The 19,644-nt window shown below is 37.4% G+C and overlaps 2 protein-coding genes across 4 annotated transcripts in view; one reads left to right on the forward strand and one right to left on the reverse strand.

Annotated features, from left to right (window-relative positions):
* LOC105291269 (protein SCO1 homolog, mitochondrial) lies at positions 1-15,030 on the reverse strand. The gene is made up of 6 exons (XM_011358963.2): positions 14,703-15,030; positions 13,573-13,663; positions 10,760-10,957; positions 9,899-9,991; positions 6,381-6,496; positions 1-1,514 (listed from the first exon to the last, which is right to left on the reverse strand). The coding sequence occupies exons 1-6, from the start codon at positions 14,985-14,987 to the stop codon at positions 1,380-1,382; spliced, it is 918 nt and encodes a 305-aa protein (XP_011357265.1). The 5' UTR covers positions 14,988-15,030; the 3' UTR covers positions 1-1,379.
* Positions 15,017-19,644, forward strand: part of ADPRM (ADP-ribose/CDP-alcohol diphosphatase, manganese dependent) — a 14,039-nt gene continuing 9,411 nt past the window's right edge. For all 3 annotated transcript variants that reach the window (XM_011358964.2, XM_011358965.2, XM_011358966.2), the window contains exon 1: positions 15,017-15,146. The gene's annotated coding sequence lies outside the window, so the exon portion shown is untranslated. The remainder of the gene's footprint in view (positions 15,147-19,644) is intronic.

Consider the following 19,644-nt stretch of genomic DNA (forward strand, 5'->3'; position numbering starts at 1 on the left):
TTAAAAACCAAAAGACAGGCTTGTATTGTGGGCATGTAAAACATAAACAATGTACAAAGAAAATCTGTTGTCTGACTAGCCAATATGTCTGCGGCATTAGGACCTACTGAAAAACTTTCACAGAACTTTGCCCTAGGAAGCTTCAGGTGAGAAAAGGTGACACTTGAGCCCAGGCACCACGCAAAGGGAAATTCAGGAACAAAAGCCAAGATTCATTTCATCACTCAACAATCGTGTTCCTGAATGGTTGACTATGTGTACGACACTTTAAATGACATACCAAAAGATGGGTCAAGTCTTCACTTGGCCAGATCAAAACCCCTGTTTCCTTACAAAATTTCCTCAAGGCATGAACCCCAGGTTACCAGCATCTGAGGCGTTTGGGATGTCTCTTAAGAACGCAGGTCTCCACATCATACCCCACACTCAGTGAATCCAGTTCTAGGCCTGGCAACCTGAACTTTAACGAGCATCCACCTACCCACTCACTTGGGTCTGTGGGTCTCTGCTCTGAGAGCTGTGCACTGCCATCTATGCACACTCACTCTTCTCCCAAGAGAAAAGGTCATGCTTGTCCAAGTTGCAAAACTGAATACACATTTATTTCACACACAGTGCAATCTAGTACAGGCAGAAAAGCACTCTGCATCGCATTCATGATCAATATCCTCTTCTTTCTACTTGGTATGTCACTGAAAACCTAGCACATCATTTGTCTAAAAAATCACATAAAAGATCCCTAGAGAAACTAATCTAATGGTTTTCCCCAAACAATAGACTTCTTCTTCATTAGTCAAATTAGTTCTTGCTTACACTGACAGTGGAATACAATGCAAACCTAACAGTGATATTTGTTCACAAGAAAGACTACACTTATGCTTTCAAGTATAAAGATTATGGCTGAGTGTCTAATTTGCCTGTTATTAGCCACCAAGAACTCGAAGAGGAAGCAACAACTTTACGGAAATTATACTCTTCCTGCAAATTCAGTTCCACAACCTGTATGAGCAAGGGTTCAAGTCACTGGAGAGGCAGCAATGCTGACCAAAGGGCCTGTTCACGTGTGGAAACGCACCAGATGTGCCTTTCCCGGCTATGTCCTTCCCTGAGGTCCATTCCACTGGCTTCACATTAACTTGGTCCTCCAGTTTTGCAGCAGCTATTTGGAAGACTTTGGCTTGTCTTTGGGTTGTGATCTTTACATTTCCAAGAATCTGTGTTGGCTGATCTCAAGGGTAACATGCCTTGTCCGAAATATAGATGTTCCCATGGTATGAAGGCCATTCTGTAGGTTGTGTGTGTGAGTGTATTTCTCCTATGGGAGATAAAACCTCTTTCCTCTTTAGCAAGAGAACACTGCACTGGCAGCGCTGCTTTGGCTAGCTCTTTTTCCTATGTTCCCTCATGTGCGCAGCAATTGAACCAGCTATTTCTGCATTCTTCTTGTTCTGGCCAAAATAATCTAGAAACTCGCCATCTGGTCCAATTAAGTACATTATTATTGTATGATCCACCTGCAGAGAAAGGGGGTAGAGATCACAAAAAGATTATCAAAATAAGCTGCTAGTTTTACTGAATAAATGCCACAGGATATGAGAATTTCACATTAATGCTTAAATAACCTTGGTAGCACCTATTATTTATGGAATGGGCCTAAGCCTTTAATAATAAATTCACAGTGACAAATTATCTAAAATCCTTTGTTTCCCAGAAATCTGCATTGCCTACTGCTTGAGACACTGCCTAGAACTTGGATTTCTTTTGGCTCAATCCTTAACACGCACAATCTCTGAGAAAAAAATTCACTTCTAAGAAATGGCTGTTGCTGGTCTTCGTAAAAGTCAATACTTGTGAAACGACAACACTTGCTTGGAAAGAGCCTACATTTATGTGTAAAGTATTTCATTTGACCTCTTAACCATATTATAAAGACATATCACATAGAATTAAAAGTATTGGAGAGAAATCACTTTAATAAGTTCTTGGGGTATTCCTTCATGTTTTAAGAACTACCTAAATTTTGCTTACCATGTTTTGTGAGAAGAAACCAGAAAACTAACTACTAAATATATAATTTATAAATTCTAACACAGTATTTAGTCCTGATATTAGTGATTCAAAAGGATACATGGAAACAAGTATTTTTCTCCCCTAGGAAATTTTTATACCACGCTAAACAATCCTATCTGAAGCAAATCACCTGGAAGCTCCTGAAGAGCTATAAATTCTACACCTCAAAGGAATCATTGTAAATCCACTATCCATTTTCCTGGCAAAGTTCTTAAAATTTTCCTAGCTTTAACTTAAGTTTAGATTAGCATTTTTTTGTTTTGTTTTGTTTTTGTTATATGCTTCTACAAAATCCAATTTTAAATAAGCAGAAGACTTCGAACTTAGAGTCCTTGGGATTTACTGTAGGCTTGACTGCTATTTGGCAAGACTAAAATAAAGACAGGAATGTGATCGTACATACCAAAATGGAGACACCCCTTGAATATATTCAAACACACATTGTATGTCTGTGAGGTTATTTTTTTTTATATACACATATTCGTAAAGAGAGAGCAAATGGAAAGAGGCACTTGCCCATGCACATAAGGAAAGAATGTACACCAAGAGAGCTCAAACAAACAGCTGGTGATTCCAAGTGTCTTAGAACAATTTACTGCAGGAGTAGGACAGGGGATCTATTTTTCTCCACACATATGAAATGATGTAAGTCAGAATCGGGTCTCCAGTTCGCTCTTCAAACCTTATCCCATAGCTTACACCTCTCTTCTTATTTTTCTTTTCTCTATTCTCTCTCCCTTAAAAATAGAATTTCAGCGTATTGAATTTATTTTACAAGTGTTCTTAATATAAATTACTTTCTAACACATAATAAAAGTACTGTTCTAGCCACAGACTTGTCAGTGGTCAAGTCTCAATGTCCATTTGGGTGCAGAGCAAACTGCCATCTGTTTCTAATTGAGCGTTTTAAAGTTCTAGCAGTTCCTAGTAGAGAAAAAGTAGCACTTATTGATAATCTCTTTCACATGTCATCTTAACCGAGAAGATAGGTACCATACTCCTCTACAAACAATAAAATGAGCTTAAGGGTAAGTTATATAAATTAGTAAGTGCCAGACTTAAGCTTAGAACCTAGATCTGCCTAATTTCAAAATCCACAATCTTTCCATATCACCATGTTGCCACTATCTTTACTGGAATTCTATTGGAGAGTAAATTTAGTTTTTCTAATGTGTATTTATACATATGCCTATATCCACAAACATATATATACATAATTTTTCTTTTGAAAAGGTAATAAATGCTCATAAAATAGAACAAAGAATATACGGTAAACTTCTACAATGAACATCCTCTTCCCCTTCCAAACTCCCGGGGTCCTTGTTCTTTATTCTTTCAGAGAAATTTTCGTCATTTATTAGTGTGTATAGACCCACCTATTTCTTTTATCATCTATCACCTATTTCTTTTTACATAGAAGTAACAATATGCTATACTTGTTTTCTCTTTTAATGAGATATTGGACATTGTTCTATATTAGCACATATATAGTAGCCTTTTAAAAAATGGGTGTTTGGATTTCTCAGTCTTTTTACAAACAATGAGATAAGGCATATCTATAGGACAAATTCCCAAAAATAGGATCTCTAACTTAAAGTGTTCCGCTTTAAATGCAGATACTGACAAACTGCCTTCAGAAGAAATTGTTCCTATCAACAACTCATGAAAGTGCTTACTGTTCCAAATTCATTCCAACAGTCTATTTCCACTTTTCCCAAATTCGATTTTGACAATATATTTCAACTTTTGACCTTTGCTGATCTAACAGGTGAAAAATGGCATCACATTATACAATTCACATTTATTATGAGTGAAACTGAACATCTTAGGTTTGAAAACTACTTATATTCTTTGTCAACAGTAGTTTCTAATTAATACTTACAAAATAATGTAATATTATAGATATAATGCAATGATGTACACATTTATCTTTCAAAGGAATCTGAAACATTTGGCACGCCCAGTTTACATATACTATCAGTCTGAGGATTCCACTAGCGTTCAAAAACCAGAAGCTTACCTTTTGCTGCTGTTGTTTGAGATTAAGAAAATCTCACTCCATTACACCTCAACTTTTAAGGCACTCCCTAACTCCTTGCAGATCCTTAAATCTTAACAGAAGTTTCTCGTATCATCTTGTGGATGAAAATTTGACATCTCAGGGGACAGCAGTCATACTAATGAAAAACCGAGGAAGCTGGAGAGTGTCTCCCCCTATTGGTTGATTTAGCAAATGTATAGCAATGAACTCTAAATTCTTATCAAAATGTCAATTCTTATGGCAGTAGGCCAGTAATTCTCAATACGGGGTCTAAAATATATTCTAGAGGGTCCAAAAAGTCTCCATAAAACAAATAATTACATTTCAACTTTTAAAATAAAAAAATTAATATCCTGTCACCCCAATAATTTTAAAAATTAAAAAAATTAATATCCATGTTAATTTATGCACAGTACAAATCTCAGTGCCCAAACTTGTGTTTAAGTTTATAAACTCACTGGCATCAACCAGTAGTGTACAGGTTATAGGCAGACAAGAAAATGATGTATTCTTGCTGAGTCAAGTCTAACCAATCAAGTTAGACTACACAATCAAAGGTGTCAAAGTACTTTAAATTAAAAAACTGCAAGGGGCAGTTGATAGTATAGTTAGGTATCTGACAGCAGTCAAATCCAAACCACATTCCTGTAGTGAGCAGTGCTTTCGTTTCAGCAAAGTATCTCTTGTTACCTTAACTGAATGCTTTGAGTTTTATGTGTAGTTTGATTTTATTTGTAAAATCCTTTTCTGACTGGAATTATGAGCTATAAACACAAAATTGAGGAGTGTTATCTAGTTTACAATTGGATATATTTAAACAATTTAATAAAACTCACTGAACCCCGGAGATCAGACTGATTAGCTCACCTTCTCTCACAATCATCATAAGTTAAACTCATAACCCAGTTAATACAACTCTCTTTTACAGAAAGAGTAAATAACTTTGCAAAGTATTCTTTTCCATGGCTTCCTCTCTCGACCATTGTTCCCCTCTGCTCTTCACTCATTCTTCTCATGCTGCTGGTGCAACAAGAGGAAACCACAGTAGGGTGGGTCTCTCTGCTTTCCTTAAACTTAGAGCTTAAAGAAAAATGCTATTTTTTTCTTGTCTTTTGCTCCAATGAATCCAAGATTCCCTAAAGCTAGAACAAGAACTGGAAAATAAGATTATGTAGGCTTAAGACAAAGGAATCAGAAGTGTTTTTAATTTAGGTTGTAAGCTACAGGGGCACACAATGTGCTCCAGGTTCAAAGGTGATAGAGAAGCCAGAGTGGGCTGTAAAAAGGCAAACCATCACAATGAGATGTCCCCTCTGCACACTGCTCTTGGAAACTGGTCATGGCGCAGCTGGCAGATCAATGATTCAGGGTCCTGGTTGTCTCTCTCTACAAAACCAGGTTTGCAAATGGAAAGGCTCTTATGATTCATCACTTTGGCCAACCAATATAATAGAGAAACTAGAGCGGGGCAATGGAAAAAAAAAAACTGAAATGAAACTAAAATACAATGTTGACTCTTAACGTGATGAGAAAGAATGTCCATTGTGAGAAGAAAACTGGATGGAGCAGTGCTTATACTCTTTGTTGGTGCTTTACTGTGAAATCACTGATACTAAAAAGAACAAAGGAACTTTGGCATTAGCCTAGGGCTGCTGGGGCAGTGCTGAGGAATGCAAAAATAGCTCTTTGATGTACCAGCTCCAGAAGTGCAACTTAACAGAATTTCTGTTCTTCAATCATTAAAAAGCATATATTAAACACCTAATTATGCAAAGCATATAGTTGATGTGAAAAACACACCTTATAGAACATCTACCTGCCTAAGGCTTTCATCTTTTCTCTTGCTTTTCAAAATGCAGTTACCCAAGGCCTAATACTGCTTCTCAAAAGGAGCATATTTCTTACATCCCTTCACTGAGGACAGAGAGAATACAATGTTACAAACTAAAATAAGCTTTGCCACAAAAGGATGGCTTCTATATTCTATTGATTCTAAGATACCGCTGATTTTATATTGCCTTCTAATTTTATGTGCCACTAGAAAAGAAAACAGGCTATTAAATTATGAGAACACTGAATATAAATTAAAGAAGCATCCTTAAAAAAATTATACTTCTACTATACTTTTAAACATTCCTAATTCCTAAGGAATTTGCAGTAGCCTTAGGTTTTCTTTTATCTCTGAAGCCAGCTGTCACTTACAGCTAGCTACATGAATGCTTGGGACCTGGGAGCTGGCCTGTGGGTTGAACGCTGAGCATTTACTTACTATGTAATCCTCATCTTCATCCTTGGGGCCAGGGCTGTAATACACTCGGTAAGCTCTGGCCACTTGATCGATCTCTTCTTTTCTGCCAGTCAAGCCAACCAGTTTGGGAGAAAATTCTAAATAAAAATGAGAAAGACACTGAAAAATGAGAAGCACGCAAAACAACCATCTCTACTTCAAAACCACAGTATGAATTATATTGCCACTTTCTCCCTGTGAGTCTCTAAACATTCTCTCATGTTTCAAATGAAAAGAAATCCACATAGAACAAATGAAAATTCTCCATTGTAATGTATGTCACATTGAAATTAAACTGAAAATCAGTAAAAGAAGGATATCTAGCAAATCCCCAAATACTGAAGATTAAAAACATACTTCAATAACATATGAGTAAAAAAAAGTCTCAAGAGAAAGTAAAAAATATTTTGAAAAGTGAAAATGCAAACACAACTTATCAAATGTGTGGGATGCAGCAAAAGCAGTGCTTAAGAGAAAAATGTATAGCATTAAATGCATACATTAGAAAAAAAGACCTAAAATCAGTAATATAAGTTTACATCTTAGGAAACTAGGAAAAGAGTAAATTAAAAAGTAAGCAGATGGAAAGAATTAGAGCAGAAATCAATGAAACTGAAAACAGAATATTAATAAAGAAGAACAATGAAACCAAAACTGGTTCTTTACAATCTATCAGTCAAAACCTTTCATGACTATCTAGTAAATATCTGGAGGAAATATATTCTAATTATTTAAATCACATTTTTTATTAATTTAGTTGTTTTTAAATGTTTAGATATAATTCTGAGAAATGCTGAAGTTAAGATATTATGAATTAAGCACTATAGTGTTTCACTGTATCATATGAGAAAAGTTTGCTTCACAATTAGTTCATACCAGCTCAAAATATCTGTATCTTATTTTCCAGCAAATAATCTCATAGCATGTATTTGCTGTTAAGTTTTTGGAATTTATGTAAAAAGGCTGGTAAAAGTCACTTAAGACAACTGAATTCATCACACTAACTGCAATGATAGTCCAACATTTAACATTAGTACTTTCTTCCAAAGTTAGAGAAAGTGTATTTTCATTCTTTGGATGACTTCATTCTAACTGAAAAATTGTTCAGGTACTGAAAAAGCAAGATGGTTGTCTTTCTTGTCCACTCTATGAGTAAACGAAGAGAAAGGTGGATGAAGCCTGAATTAGTCGAACATCCAAACTTTAAAAAAATTGTTGAAATTGCAATAATTTTCTAAATACAAACTAATTTTAACTCCCCCAAAATGCAATTAGTAATGATTATATCATAAAACGCTGTACATAGGTGCTGCTGAAGAAAAATTACCATAAGGTTTTGGTATTTTGGTTAGGTACAGCAACTCAGATGTCTATTCATTTAAGGATATTTATAGTTTGGTTAATATGTGATGAAAAATAATTGCTAATATAAAATACATTTAAGTTGGAGATTATTCATCCCCAAACAAGTTATATTTGCTTTTTATTGCTTTAGGAAATAACTATTCTACTGCCCAAATTTCTGACAAACCTGCAAACTGTGGACATAAATTCTGCTTATATATATTAAAAACTCTCAGATTTCACAGAGAAAACGTAAACCTTTGCAACCTTGGGTTATGCAAATATTTTTTATATACACAGCCAAAAGAATTAGCTATACAAGAACAACTTTATAAACTGGACCTCATCAAAAGGGAAAACTGCTCTTAAAAAAGATATGGCTAAAATGACAAGCCATAAACTGGGAAAAAATATTTGCAAATCATATACCTGATAAGGCATCAAGAATATAAGAAACAAACAAATAAATAAATGCCCCATAAAACAGGCAAAAGATGTGAAGAGATACTTCACCAAAGACATACAGATGGCAAATAACGGCATGAAAAGATGCTTAACATTAGGAAAAAGCATATTAAAACCACAATGAGGTACCACTAAATATCTACTGAAATGACTAAAATTAAAGACTAACCATATCAAGTGTGGCAAAGAATGTGGATGTGGGAAAACTGGAATTCTCATACAGTGCTAGTATGAATGTAAAACTGTACAAACACTTTGGAAAAAAGTTTGTCAGTTACTCGAAAAGTTAAATATATACCTACTATGTGATCCAGCCACTCTACCCCTAGGTATTCAGTAGGTACTCAGTAGAAATGAAAGCATGTGTCCATACAAAGACTTGGACATACATGCTCTTAGCAGCTTTTTTGTAATAGTCAAAAATTGGAAATAACTCCTATGTCCATCAATGAAATGTTACTCAGCAATAAAAATGAATATTATTGATACATGCTATAACATGGATGAACTTCACAATAATTATGCTGAAAGAAGCTATTCAAAAAAAGAGTACACACTCTGTAATTCTATTTACATAAACTACCAAAAAATGCAAACCAATTTATATTGACAGAAAGCAGATCAGTGGTTGCCTAAAGATAGGAGGTAGATGAAGGGGAGGGGTAAAAGGAAGGGATTAGCAAGGGCATAAGGAAACTGTTGAGGGTGATGGATATGTTCACATTTTGATTATGGTGATGGTTTCACAAGTGCATACATATGTCAGAAGATAACAAATTGTATAATTTCAACAAAATGATGTACTTGTCAATTACATCACAATCTATCTATTAAATAATATACAGTCGGTCCTTTATCAAAAACATTTTTAAAATAAACTTAGAGTTTTAGAGGCTATGCGGCCATATAAAAATAAATATAAAACTATTCATTAGTCCTTCTGACCAGTTGCTTAAATCAATTTCATCATAATTAAAATTTAAATTCCTGATTTTTAAGTATGCACATTCTGCACACTAGTACAAGAACAACAAAATCTGTTCATACTCATCACATTTTTCAGCTGAAAAAACATGAATTTGGAGAAATTAAACAATTCGCCTAAGCTTATAAGAACCTAAATATTCACCCTTAATTCTACCAAAATTTACAGTCTTTAAAAGTACCTTCTAATAGGTTTTAACCTGCAGATTGAGATGTTTGAAGTGAAATTCTTTAATAGTTATGTGTTCCTATCATAATGAATGTTTTGGATTTATAAAATATGTGCTGAGTTCAAAAGGTGTTTACATGTAATTCATTTTTAACCTCTCAATTTACATACTCCCAGAACATGTCTGCCTTAATTTTACAAAAGAGAGAATGCAGTACAGAGCTGGAATTAGAAGCAATGTATCTCTACTCTCAATTCAAGGATCCATTAACTTTGTTGGTATATGAAGACCAAGTTCAATTCTTTCTCTGTGACAAAATAAAAAAGCTCTGCCCCAGAAATTGAGAAATTTGTTTCTTATTTATTTACTTACTAGCCACAGTCACAACTCTGAGCCTCATCTTTTTATTTAACTGTAAAATTGGTGATAATACCATTTGTCCTCCTTATTTCACAAGGTGTTGTAAAGTTCAAATGAGCTGATCTTTCAAAAACTATAAGAGCTAAAAAGATGTAAAGTACTATTAATGAAACATACCTTTCACATAATTTGCGATGGCTTCTTTTGTGTCCCTCTCTGGGTCAATAGTGATGAAAAGTGGAGTTAAATTTGGCAGAGTTGGAATACTATCTGAAAGAAAGTTCTCGTTAGTCAGTATTCATGCTCTAAGGGAAAAGACAAAGAAAGCCAGCAATTACAGTAGAGTATAGTAAGTGCTACAGCAAGGTATTAAGGAAATACATATGCACATCTAACACTGATACTACATGACAGGGAAGGGACGGACTTCGGGATGAACAGATCTATATTTTATGGTGGAATCATAAATATCCTACCAAATACCAGCACCAAGTGCATACATGCTATTACCTAGATCACACCATATGGGCATCTTGTCTCTTAATCCACTCCAACATATATAGAGTTCCCCATCCTTCCATAACTCGAAGGCAAGGTAAACTATTCCTAAGGACTGAATATTCTGGAACAACTATTTTAAGAAGGATGTACACTGCCTTCTCATTGGTATGAATAAATGCCCCTGACTGTCCATCATAGACCACAATACAGATCTGTTAACCATCAGTGACTGGGGAAAAGTCAGTGGCAGTGTCAATGATGGAAGGCCACAATGAAGTAAGGGACACAAAGTAGACTTAAGGGAGACCCAAACCACATTGCAATTTTTGAGCAACCTCACTTTTAGCATCACAATAAGCTCCATTTGGTAGAGAAAAAGGTCACAGGATTCAAAGCAACAAATAAGCGTAATGCTGAGAGTTTGTTCTCACAAACCAAATAACTACAACTTCCTGCGTAACAGTAACATTAGAATGTGAAAAGTGCAGTGATGTTAAATAAATGTATACTTTTTATAGTAAGTGATGGCTTTCTTACCTATTTCATCCACGACTTGAATCATTTTTTCTAGTTCTTCTGGACAGATATCGGGGCAATGAGTGAAACCAAAATAAATCAATACCCAGTGACCCAGGTAGTCCTTATCAGTTTTGGGTTCTCCAGTATGAGTTATGAGGGAAAATGGGCCCCCAAGTAAAGGCTTTCCAATGCTTCGCTGCTGTTTCTTCTCCAGCTCTTAAACAAATACAAACACACACCAAAAAAAAAAAAGAAAAAAAGAAAAAAATCAATCTAACCACAGGTTATATCAAATGTCTGATATATGGTCCATACTATACTAATGACTGTGTGGGCACAAAATGCAGAAAAAATAGTGTTAGTTTTCAAGAAGCTTAAAAAAATCTTTTAAGAATAAGCATGAAACAATGAAACAAAATCAAATTAAGTGCTATGGAATGTAGTCAGGACTATAAAAAAAGAAAGTGGTAAAATTATTTCCTCCTTTTCTGGAACAATTCAGTCCTAAGCCAACAAGTGTGCCCTGATAGGGGTGGCGGAGGGGACACAGCAGTGCAGAATGTTTAGGCCCAAACAGGAGAGTTGGGTGGCTTAGCATTAGAAGTCTGTGCCAGAGTGTGCTGGGGGCAGCTGCATAGGGAGAGAACAGTGGTGATGGGATCTTAGTTACTTACCAGAAATTGATCAAATAAGTATATTAGAGATGAGTTACAAATGTAAAAGGAGTTAAAAGGATAGAAAGAGAAAAAACTAGAATGAATCCTACAGTATTAGAAAGTGGAGTTACGGTGTGAACTTATGGCTTCAATCTATATATACAAATACAGATGTAATTATATGCACGTGTATGTGTATGTATATATATGCATTTCCGAGCTCTGTCTACTTAGAGGACCCAGGAGCAGACGTACCCCAACAGCAATGAATTCATATCCTGATTTCTAAATATCATCCTCCACTAAAAGGAAATGGGGCTTTTTAGAGAAATGGCTGATATCAGAGCTGGGGCAGAGAAAGCACAAGATAAGCCTGGAACATTTCATAAGCTAGAATTAAAGGAGAACTCAAAGAATATTGGAGACGTCAAAAGGAAACAGAAGCCTGCTCAAAGGGACTCCCATTGACCAATTTGGGACAATCTGAGCATCAAATTAAAGAGAATAACAAATTATAACTCACTGATTATAAAGAAAATCATGAGTCTATACTGCCATAAATGAACTGAGTTTGATGGGGAAAAGAATATTTACATAGGTAAATATACATCACAAAATGCATATTAATTACATTTTTGGTAGAGAAGCCTAACAGACACCACCTTAACCAAATGATCAAACTGAACATTATCATTATGTAATGGGACAAATTAAAATCATGTGGCACCTGACTAGATAGAATGAAAACACAGCAACTTTTTGTGATATTCTTGCCAAAAGTACAGGACCTGACTCTAATTATGAAACATCAGACAAACCAAAACTAAGAGACATTCTACAAAATAATTGGCCTGTAATTTTCAAAGTAGTCAAGATTGTGAAAGTCAGGTAAAGATTAGAAAAACTGTTACAGATTGAAGGAGACTAAAAGAGATAAAAATTAGGTATGATGTGTGGTTCTGAACTGGATCCTTTTGCTACAAAGGACATTAAGTTGCAAAATTTGAATGAGGTCCTAAGATTGAACAATAGTAACATAACAATGTTAATTTTCTGATTTTGATGGTTGTACTGTGATTTTGTTGGAGAATGTCCTTATTTGTAGGAAATATATAATAAAGTATTTGGAGACGATGAGGCATCATGTCAGATATTCTCAAATGATTTAGGAACACTTTTAATATTGTTTCATAATACAGTAATTGCAGGTGAAATTCCAAACTAAAGTCAAAAGAAGCTTGCATTTTCTAGAAGTATCTCTACTACTCTGTTCCTAGCTTTTGTTTTGTTTCATTGTGAAACTAAAGGAACTTAACTGCGTATTAGAACACGAAAATTATATCAATAAAACACTGCTCGTTATCCAAAAGAAATGTCTATATATCAATATGGATTTTGGCATCAAAAGAGCCTCTAAAGTAAAAAAATCAAAACAAATCTGAGTGATACTTTAAAGATTTGCTGGAAACTTCCAAACCAAATCTTAAGTCCTAGAATATTCACTAAAATATGAAGTTCCTGTAAACAATGTCTAAACACATCAACTGTTTATCCAGAGCAGTCCCTAGCATTCCTGGACCACGTTCTTCCTCTTTTTCCGTCTTCCATGGTCAGCCTCCAGGCTTTCCCTCTGTTGATACTCAGTGGTTTACAGTAAAGGTTAAGCCTTCCTGTGGCCCTCAGAGGACCCTGATCCTCCCTCTGGCTTGGTAGAAGCTCATCTAGTAAAATCCTTTACTTCTGTGTGTTTCCTCATCATATGCATGTCAATGGTTAGACTGCATCCTAGTCATCTTTGTATCCTCTGGACTTTGTACTACCTATAGTTGGACCCGTCCAACAATAAATCTTTTCGGATTGTTATACAGTGGTATCCTGGATTGGATCCTGGAACAGATAAAAGGCAATAGAAAAACAGGTAAACTCCATATAAAGTTTGTAGTTTAGTGAATAGTATTGTACCAATTTTAATTTCTTAGTTTTGATAAATGAGTCGTGGTTATGTAAATGTTAAGATTAGGGGAAGCTAGGTGAAAGGTATATGGGAACTTTCTATGACATATTTACAACTATTCTGAAAACCTAAAATTATTTCTAATACTGTAAAAGTAACAAAAAGATGATAGTCTCTAGCCAGGGAATATTTTATTCAGATCTGACAAGATATCTACTTACTCTCTGTTTTTTCTTTCTTGAAGTACTTCATTCCAGCCAATAAAGCTCCTCCAATAGCAAATGTGACTGCTAAAGACTTCCAAGAAACAGGCTACTGGGGCAGAGGTTTCAAAAATAAAATATCAGTAAGATGCAGACATTTAATCATACTAAACTTATTATAGTTTTTAATAAACGTTAACACAGGCCTTCATCTTGTTAAATGTGCAAAAAGTTTCATGTTACTTTGGGATGAGAAAATACTAAAAGTTTCTGTGAATGCATTTGCATCTGGCTCCTAACACAATCTTGTTTCCAAGGGAAAGTTGCCTAAGCCAATTTCTTTTCTTATGAAAAAAAGACTCAGCTCAAGTATCATGACTGTTACTAGAGGTGAACTTGATCCCAACTGCTGATTTAAAAACCAGTTAATTATCTGCCTGTACTATTGAAAATATAAATAAATCAAATAAAATTTCGGAGATAACCTAACTCTAGCTTCCAAAGTCACAAAGGCAACGTAGATCTAAAAGTGGAGTTTCTAGCAAACTGCATCAAGCTATTTCTTTGTACTCTTTTCAAGCCTCAAAGTTAGATGTCGACTACTTAGGCCTAACTCATTAACCTTCCCAAGCTCGGAAAACCACTTCTCTCATCTATCAGCTGGAGGGTAGTGGCTCTTAAATTCTTTTTGGGTCAAAACTAGAACCCGAGAGAAATTTAAGAAAAAAGGCATATCTAGCACGCAACTACGACCCTTATTTTGCTCAAATTCAATGTATACACCAAAACTCTAAAGAGGGATCTAAGTCACAAAAATTAGAAAAATGCTCTGACTCCTCAACAATGGTAAACTTAAGGTTGAGACCGCTAAGAAAACCTGAAGCTTAAACTAAAAATCCAAGCTCGAGTATGTTTTTAACCGCATGGAGGAGGTGTTGGTTCTCAAGTTCTCTCTTAAGGGCTGACACTTCAGGCAAACCAAGGGAAAGGCGGGATGAAATTCTGCGACTCAGGTAAGCCGTTTGAGTAGCGGACAACTTCAGGCCAGGCCGAGTGATTTCTGAGATTACGATCGAGTGGGATGGGAAAGCCACAGGATTATTTGACAGCCGCGACGAAGAAAGGAAATGCTCCAAGTGTGCACTCACCCCAGGCTGTGAGGGACGCGAGGGGTCTCTGCGGCCCTTCGGGTCGGGTCCCGACGCTCCCGGGGGTGGCGGCATCGCAGTGCTAAGGAGCCGGTTTCCCAGGCAGCTACCGGCGAGCCCCGAGACCCGCCACGTCTCCTCTCGCTGCGCGCACAGTTGCCTCAGCAAGACGCTCGCGGTCCCCTCAGCTGGGCCCCAAACACCAAAACCGCGAGGTAACAGAGGCCAAAGTTGACAACTCGGAAGCCGCATTATCCGGCCCGCGCCCAGGAACAGAGCCGCCATGAGCTCGGAAAACGCGCCTCCTTTAGCCCGCCCCTCGACTTCCGGCACCGTTTCCGCTTCCTCCGGAAACCAGGAGGAGCACCTCTCTCCGCGCGGATCGATGGTGGCGCGGTAGCCTACGGGTAGTCTGGGATCCTTTCGCAAAGGAGCTGGACCGTGGTAGGTGGTTCCTCGAGGTTGGAGGCGGCTTGGTCCGGGCTGGGCGTGGGTGGGCAGCAAGGCCTGGAGGAGGGGGCTGCTTGGGGGTCCAAGCTGCGCGGCGGGGCCTAGGCGGGAGGTCCTGGGCGCTAGGGGCTCCTAGCTCCGCTGGGCACCCCCAACCTCGAAAAAGAGAAAGCTCTGTCCGGGGACTGGCGGGACCTAGCATCCCCCATCCCTGCTCAGTGTGGAGACCTGCCACGTGGAATTGTGAGACTGTTGACCCTCTGCACCTCCAAGCTAACCCGTTGCTTTTGAAATTAACTTTTTTTTGGATTGATAATTAGGATATTTTGAGTGGTTAGGGTGGCAAGGGCGAGTCAAGTATGACTGAAGTGCCTGGGGCTTCCAGTTACTTCCAGGTTATAATGTAAACTAATTTTAAGTAACGGCACAGTACGAAGTAGCATATACCGCGCCATCCCTTAATTTAGTCTCTCTGGGTCTCAGTTTCTTAAAATGTTCTTGTCGACTCCCCTGCCTCCTTCAGTTTAGGGGTTTGAAGTTTATGGATGAGTTCCTCATCTGGGGCTGCTTATTTGTTTAGGTACGGCCCTATATTAACGAGGCTGAGAGCTTTCGGAGGTTTATTTTTCATTTCTTCTGAAAGTTTAACTCGCATTCTGTCTGCCTTTGTTGATGTCTCAGTATCTGTCATCTTAACCCTTCCCCACCTCACTTCTGTGGTAGATTTGCAAAATACCAAAAAAGGAAAAAATGGCTTTCTAATTCTCTTCCTTCAGATCTCACTGATGCGTGGCTGTTTTTTCAATGGGCTTCCAATGAGAAGCAACTTGGGTGTTGGAGTGAAGCACGGTATTTTCTGTGAGCTGGTTAACTAGTCAAGTGTGCTCCTTTCCAGTGCAGAAAAGGTGTAGTGTAGTATCACCCAAGTTGCTTGATTCCAAAGTTGAACTGGAATTTCTGCTCAAAGTAAATGTTTGCTTAGCACTTCAAATTGTTTTTGTAAACTTTTTTTTCCAATTACATTGATATGTAGTATTCAGATTCTTTTTAATCAAACTAAATTTTCTCTCCTAAAGTTGCTTATGGGTGGTAAGAATTTTTACCTTCTTATTTTTGTGTATTATCCCAGGAAGAAATTTTTTCTCAAATTGACAAAAAGACAAAAACCACCTTGCTTATTCGGACAATGAGCATGTACAGGTCTCTCTTCAGCCTGCTGCAAAGAAGGCACTTTTCTTTTGGTTTCCAGTAGGTGGTGTCTAAGCCTCTTGGATCCCTGCTTTATATAAAGCCTTAAAAATGCCTTATTTTCTGATAGATATTTAATCACACTCGCTACCCTCAGTTTCATTCCCTGTCAGTGTTAGCAATAGTTTCGGTAGCATTTGCTTAGATTCCCCTCGGGCCCCACGGTGATTGGTCTCGGAGGGTATTCTGGGTTGGGAGTTGGGGGCTGTGGCTCAGCCTTGGTTTTGCAACCGCGGCCAATAAAAATCAACTGTTGTTTTTCTGCTGTCCCGCTTCTCTGCCTTCTGCCCCAATGACTGGGCCCTGTGGCCGGCCAAGGGGAGCTCACAGCACTCCTAGGCAGGGCTGCCCAGGGATCTCACTGCTCCTTCTTCCCTCCCCTCCCTCCTACAGGCAGCTCCCGGGGTTGAGAGAGGCAGCTTCTTTATTTCTCCCAGTCCACCGCCTGACACGGGGGTTCTGATCTCTGATAGCTCCTATGTGCAGATCCCATGCTCGGACATGCTGGTGTGCTGTTTGGTTATTTTTTGTTGAGTTTTAGATGTCCGGCTTATTGTTGTTTCAAGGGGAGCTATCTGGGGTCGTCTCTCACCCCACCATGTTTCCAAAGCCCTTGTTCATTCTTTTGCTCTGTTGTAGGTTAATTGAGCAAACCCACGTCTTATAAATTAAAATTGAGTTCAGTATTGTTTTTGGCTGGTCTGTTAAATTTTTATGCCAGAGTGATTCTTTTAATAACTTTACCTTTATTTGTTTGCCAGAGCATTTTTATACACCTTCATATTAAAATTTAATGTTAAATAAAATACAATCTTCTAAAACAGTTTCTGACACAACATAGATGTTTTATAACTAACCATACATTGGATGAATTGCTGATAACACTTATGAGCCAGATTTGATAGGCCCATGAAACTTTAATGTTAAGATATCTAAACTGATATCCAGTATAAACCTGTCACTTTTATTACTATTAAACCACCAAGATTCCCAAATGAGATTTTTCTCTTTCAATTTACTTTTCCTGAAAGAGATAGGACACAGATAACATCATTTGATATTTATTCTGTCATTAGTGACAAGGCTGATCGAATTTGTGCTTGACATAACTAGGTTAGTGGTCCCCAACATTTTGGCACCAGGGACCTGTGCTCCTTTGAGAAGCTAATGCCTGATGATCTGAGGTGGAGCTGAGGCTGTGATGCTAGTGCTGGGGAGCAGCTGCAGAATCAGCTGAAGCTTCCCTCGCTCACCAGCTGCTTACCTTCCGCTGTATGTCTGCGTTCCTAACAGGCGGTGGACCTGGGGGTTTGGGACCCCTGCTTTAAGTTGCTTTGACTAGGACAGCTAGGCCTAACTTTGTGTGACCTTCTAGGCACTCTTAACTTTTTTGCTTCATCTCAAGTCCAGAATGCTTTTTAACCTTTTTCCCGGTTAGACAAAAAAAAATGTAGCTCACTGCCAGCGTTCATTTAACATGCTTGTGAATACTACATTTTCTAGGATTTGACATTTTCAGTGATTGAACTACTAAAAATTACTATAAATAGAAGGATGCCATTTGTTTTAAAGACTGTTGATATACTAGAGCAGTGCAAAAACAATAGAAACGATATATTTCATGGCAAACTTTGGGGGTAAGGTTAGGACTGTAATCCATGAGTTATCTCAGGGTAAATGCTACAGCTGCAAGCACTGTTGGTGAGTATTCTCAGGGCAGTGGGGAAATGGGTTAAAAATTTCATATTATAGACATTTAAAAGCATAAAAGTAGAGCAAATAAAACTCATATACCCATTATTAGTTTTAACAATTATTATCCTCTACTCACCCACTGTTTTGTGTGTATTTAGTGGAGCAGGGGGTGTATTTTGAAAAAGCTCATGGCATCAGAATGTTTTTAATTCTAAATCTCCTCACTGGAGGTGTCTTTGGGTTTTTATTCTCTCCATCCACCAGGACCAATCTTTCTGAGTTCACTGGCATCTCCCTGAGCCATAAAATAAAAGACTGAACTATTCAGCAGAGTCAATTCCCTGCCCACTTGGTTCTTTTTGCCTTGCCTTACTCACTTCTGATTCTAATTGTCTTTCCTTGAATGTGGCCTTGTCCTCCCCTCTTGCCTCTTATCTTTGCCTTAACAAATCACAGTATGATTTTAAGTTTATGTTTTTCAAAATAATTTCTTTATTTAATTAAATTGCATGTTCTCTATCCATAACCTTATTTTTAAAAGTCATATGTATTCAGCATTTTGGATCTCTCCCCCCATCTCCCACCAGAACACATTACTGGTTTGAAGTGTGTGGCCCTAGCTGGTTTTCTCTATGTTGCTTAATTTTCTTTAACAAATCTTAGTATATCTATAAGTTTCACTAAACCGAACTGTGTTGCAGTGGAAGGTGTATCTGACAGGACTTTTGGAATCACATGACAAAAATTTAAAGCCAATTCAGTTTGAGTTTAAGCTCAAAGGAGAATTACTGGCTGTAGAACTAAATGACCAAGAGTAGTTTTAGCAAGGACAAGTGGATCCAGGTATTCAACCAATGTTCCCAGGACTCTACTTCATTCCATTAGTCAGATTTGCTTACTTCTACGTTGGATTTCTTCTCAGTTGACTTTCCCTTTCTAACTCTACTCTTATTAGCTTAGCAGAAGTAGTTTTAATAGCTTTGCTAGTAGTCCAGCAAAAGTTCAGGGGCTGGCCTTAGGCCCAGCTTGGGTTATATGCCTACCCCTAACTGACCAGAGGGAAACTGGGCTTTTAAAATAGGCCAGGCTCGGGTAATGTGTTTGCACCTCTCCATAAGTCACATGGAGAGTGAGGAATCAAGTAGTTGCCTAAAGAGACATGGAGGTGCTCTTACCAGAAGAACAGAATGAATGCTGGATAGGCAACAAATGACAAGAACAACAAAAAACAGCAGTCTACTGGAAAGAAGATCAAATTAATTGAGACTAAATGCCCTCTAGGAGTTCCACAATACTGTTATTACCTTGAAGGCTCTGAGTTTAAAGATAAAAATAAACAATCTCATTTGGCATTGGATAAAAGCACTCTGAGAAACAGTTTTAAGCTTTCGTAAACACCTTTCACTAATACACTTAGTAAATTATCTTCTGGTTTGATTCTGCTGTTAATTTGTATTTGGAATCACATATTTGAAATCTAATAAGACTAGAGATTTTCAGATTAGATGAGTTTTGTATTTATTATAATTGTATCTGAATTCTTTACTTT

Source organism: Pteropus vampyrus, unplaced genomic scaffold (genome assembly GCF_000151845.1).
Source record: "Pteropus vampyrus isolate Shadow unplaced genomic scaffold, Pvam_2.0 Scaffold44, whole genome shotgun sequence".
NCBI classification, from domain to species: Eukaryota; Metazoa; Chordata; class Mammalia; order Chiroptera; family Pteropodidae; genus Pteropus; species Pteropus vampyrus.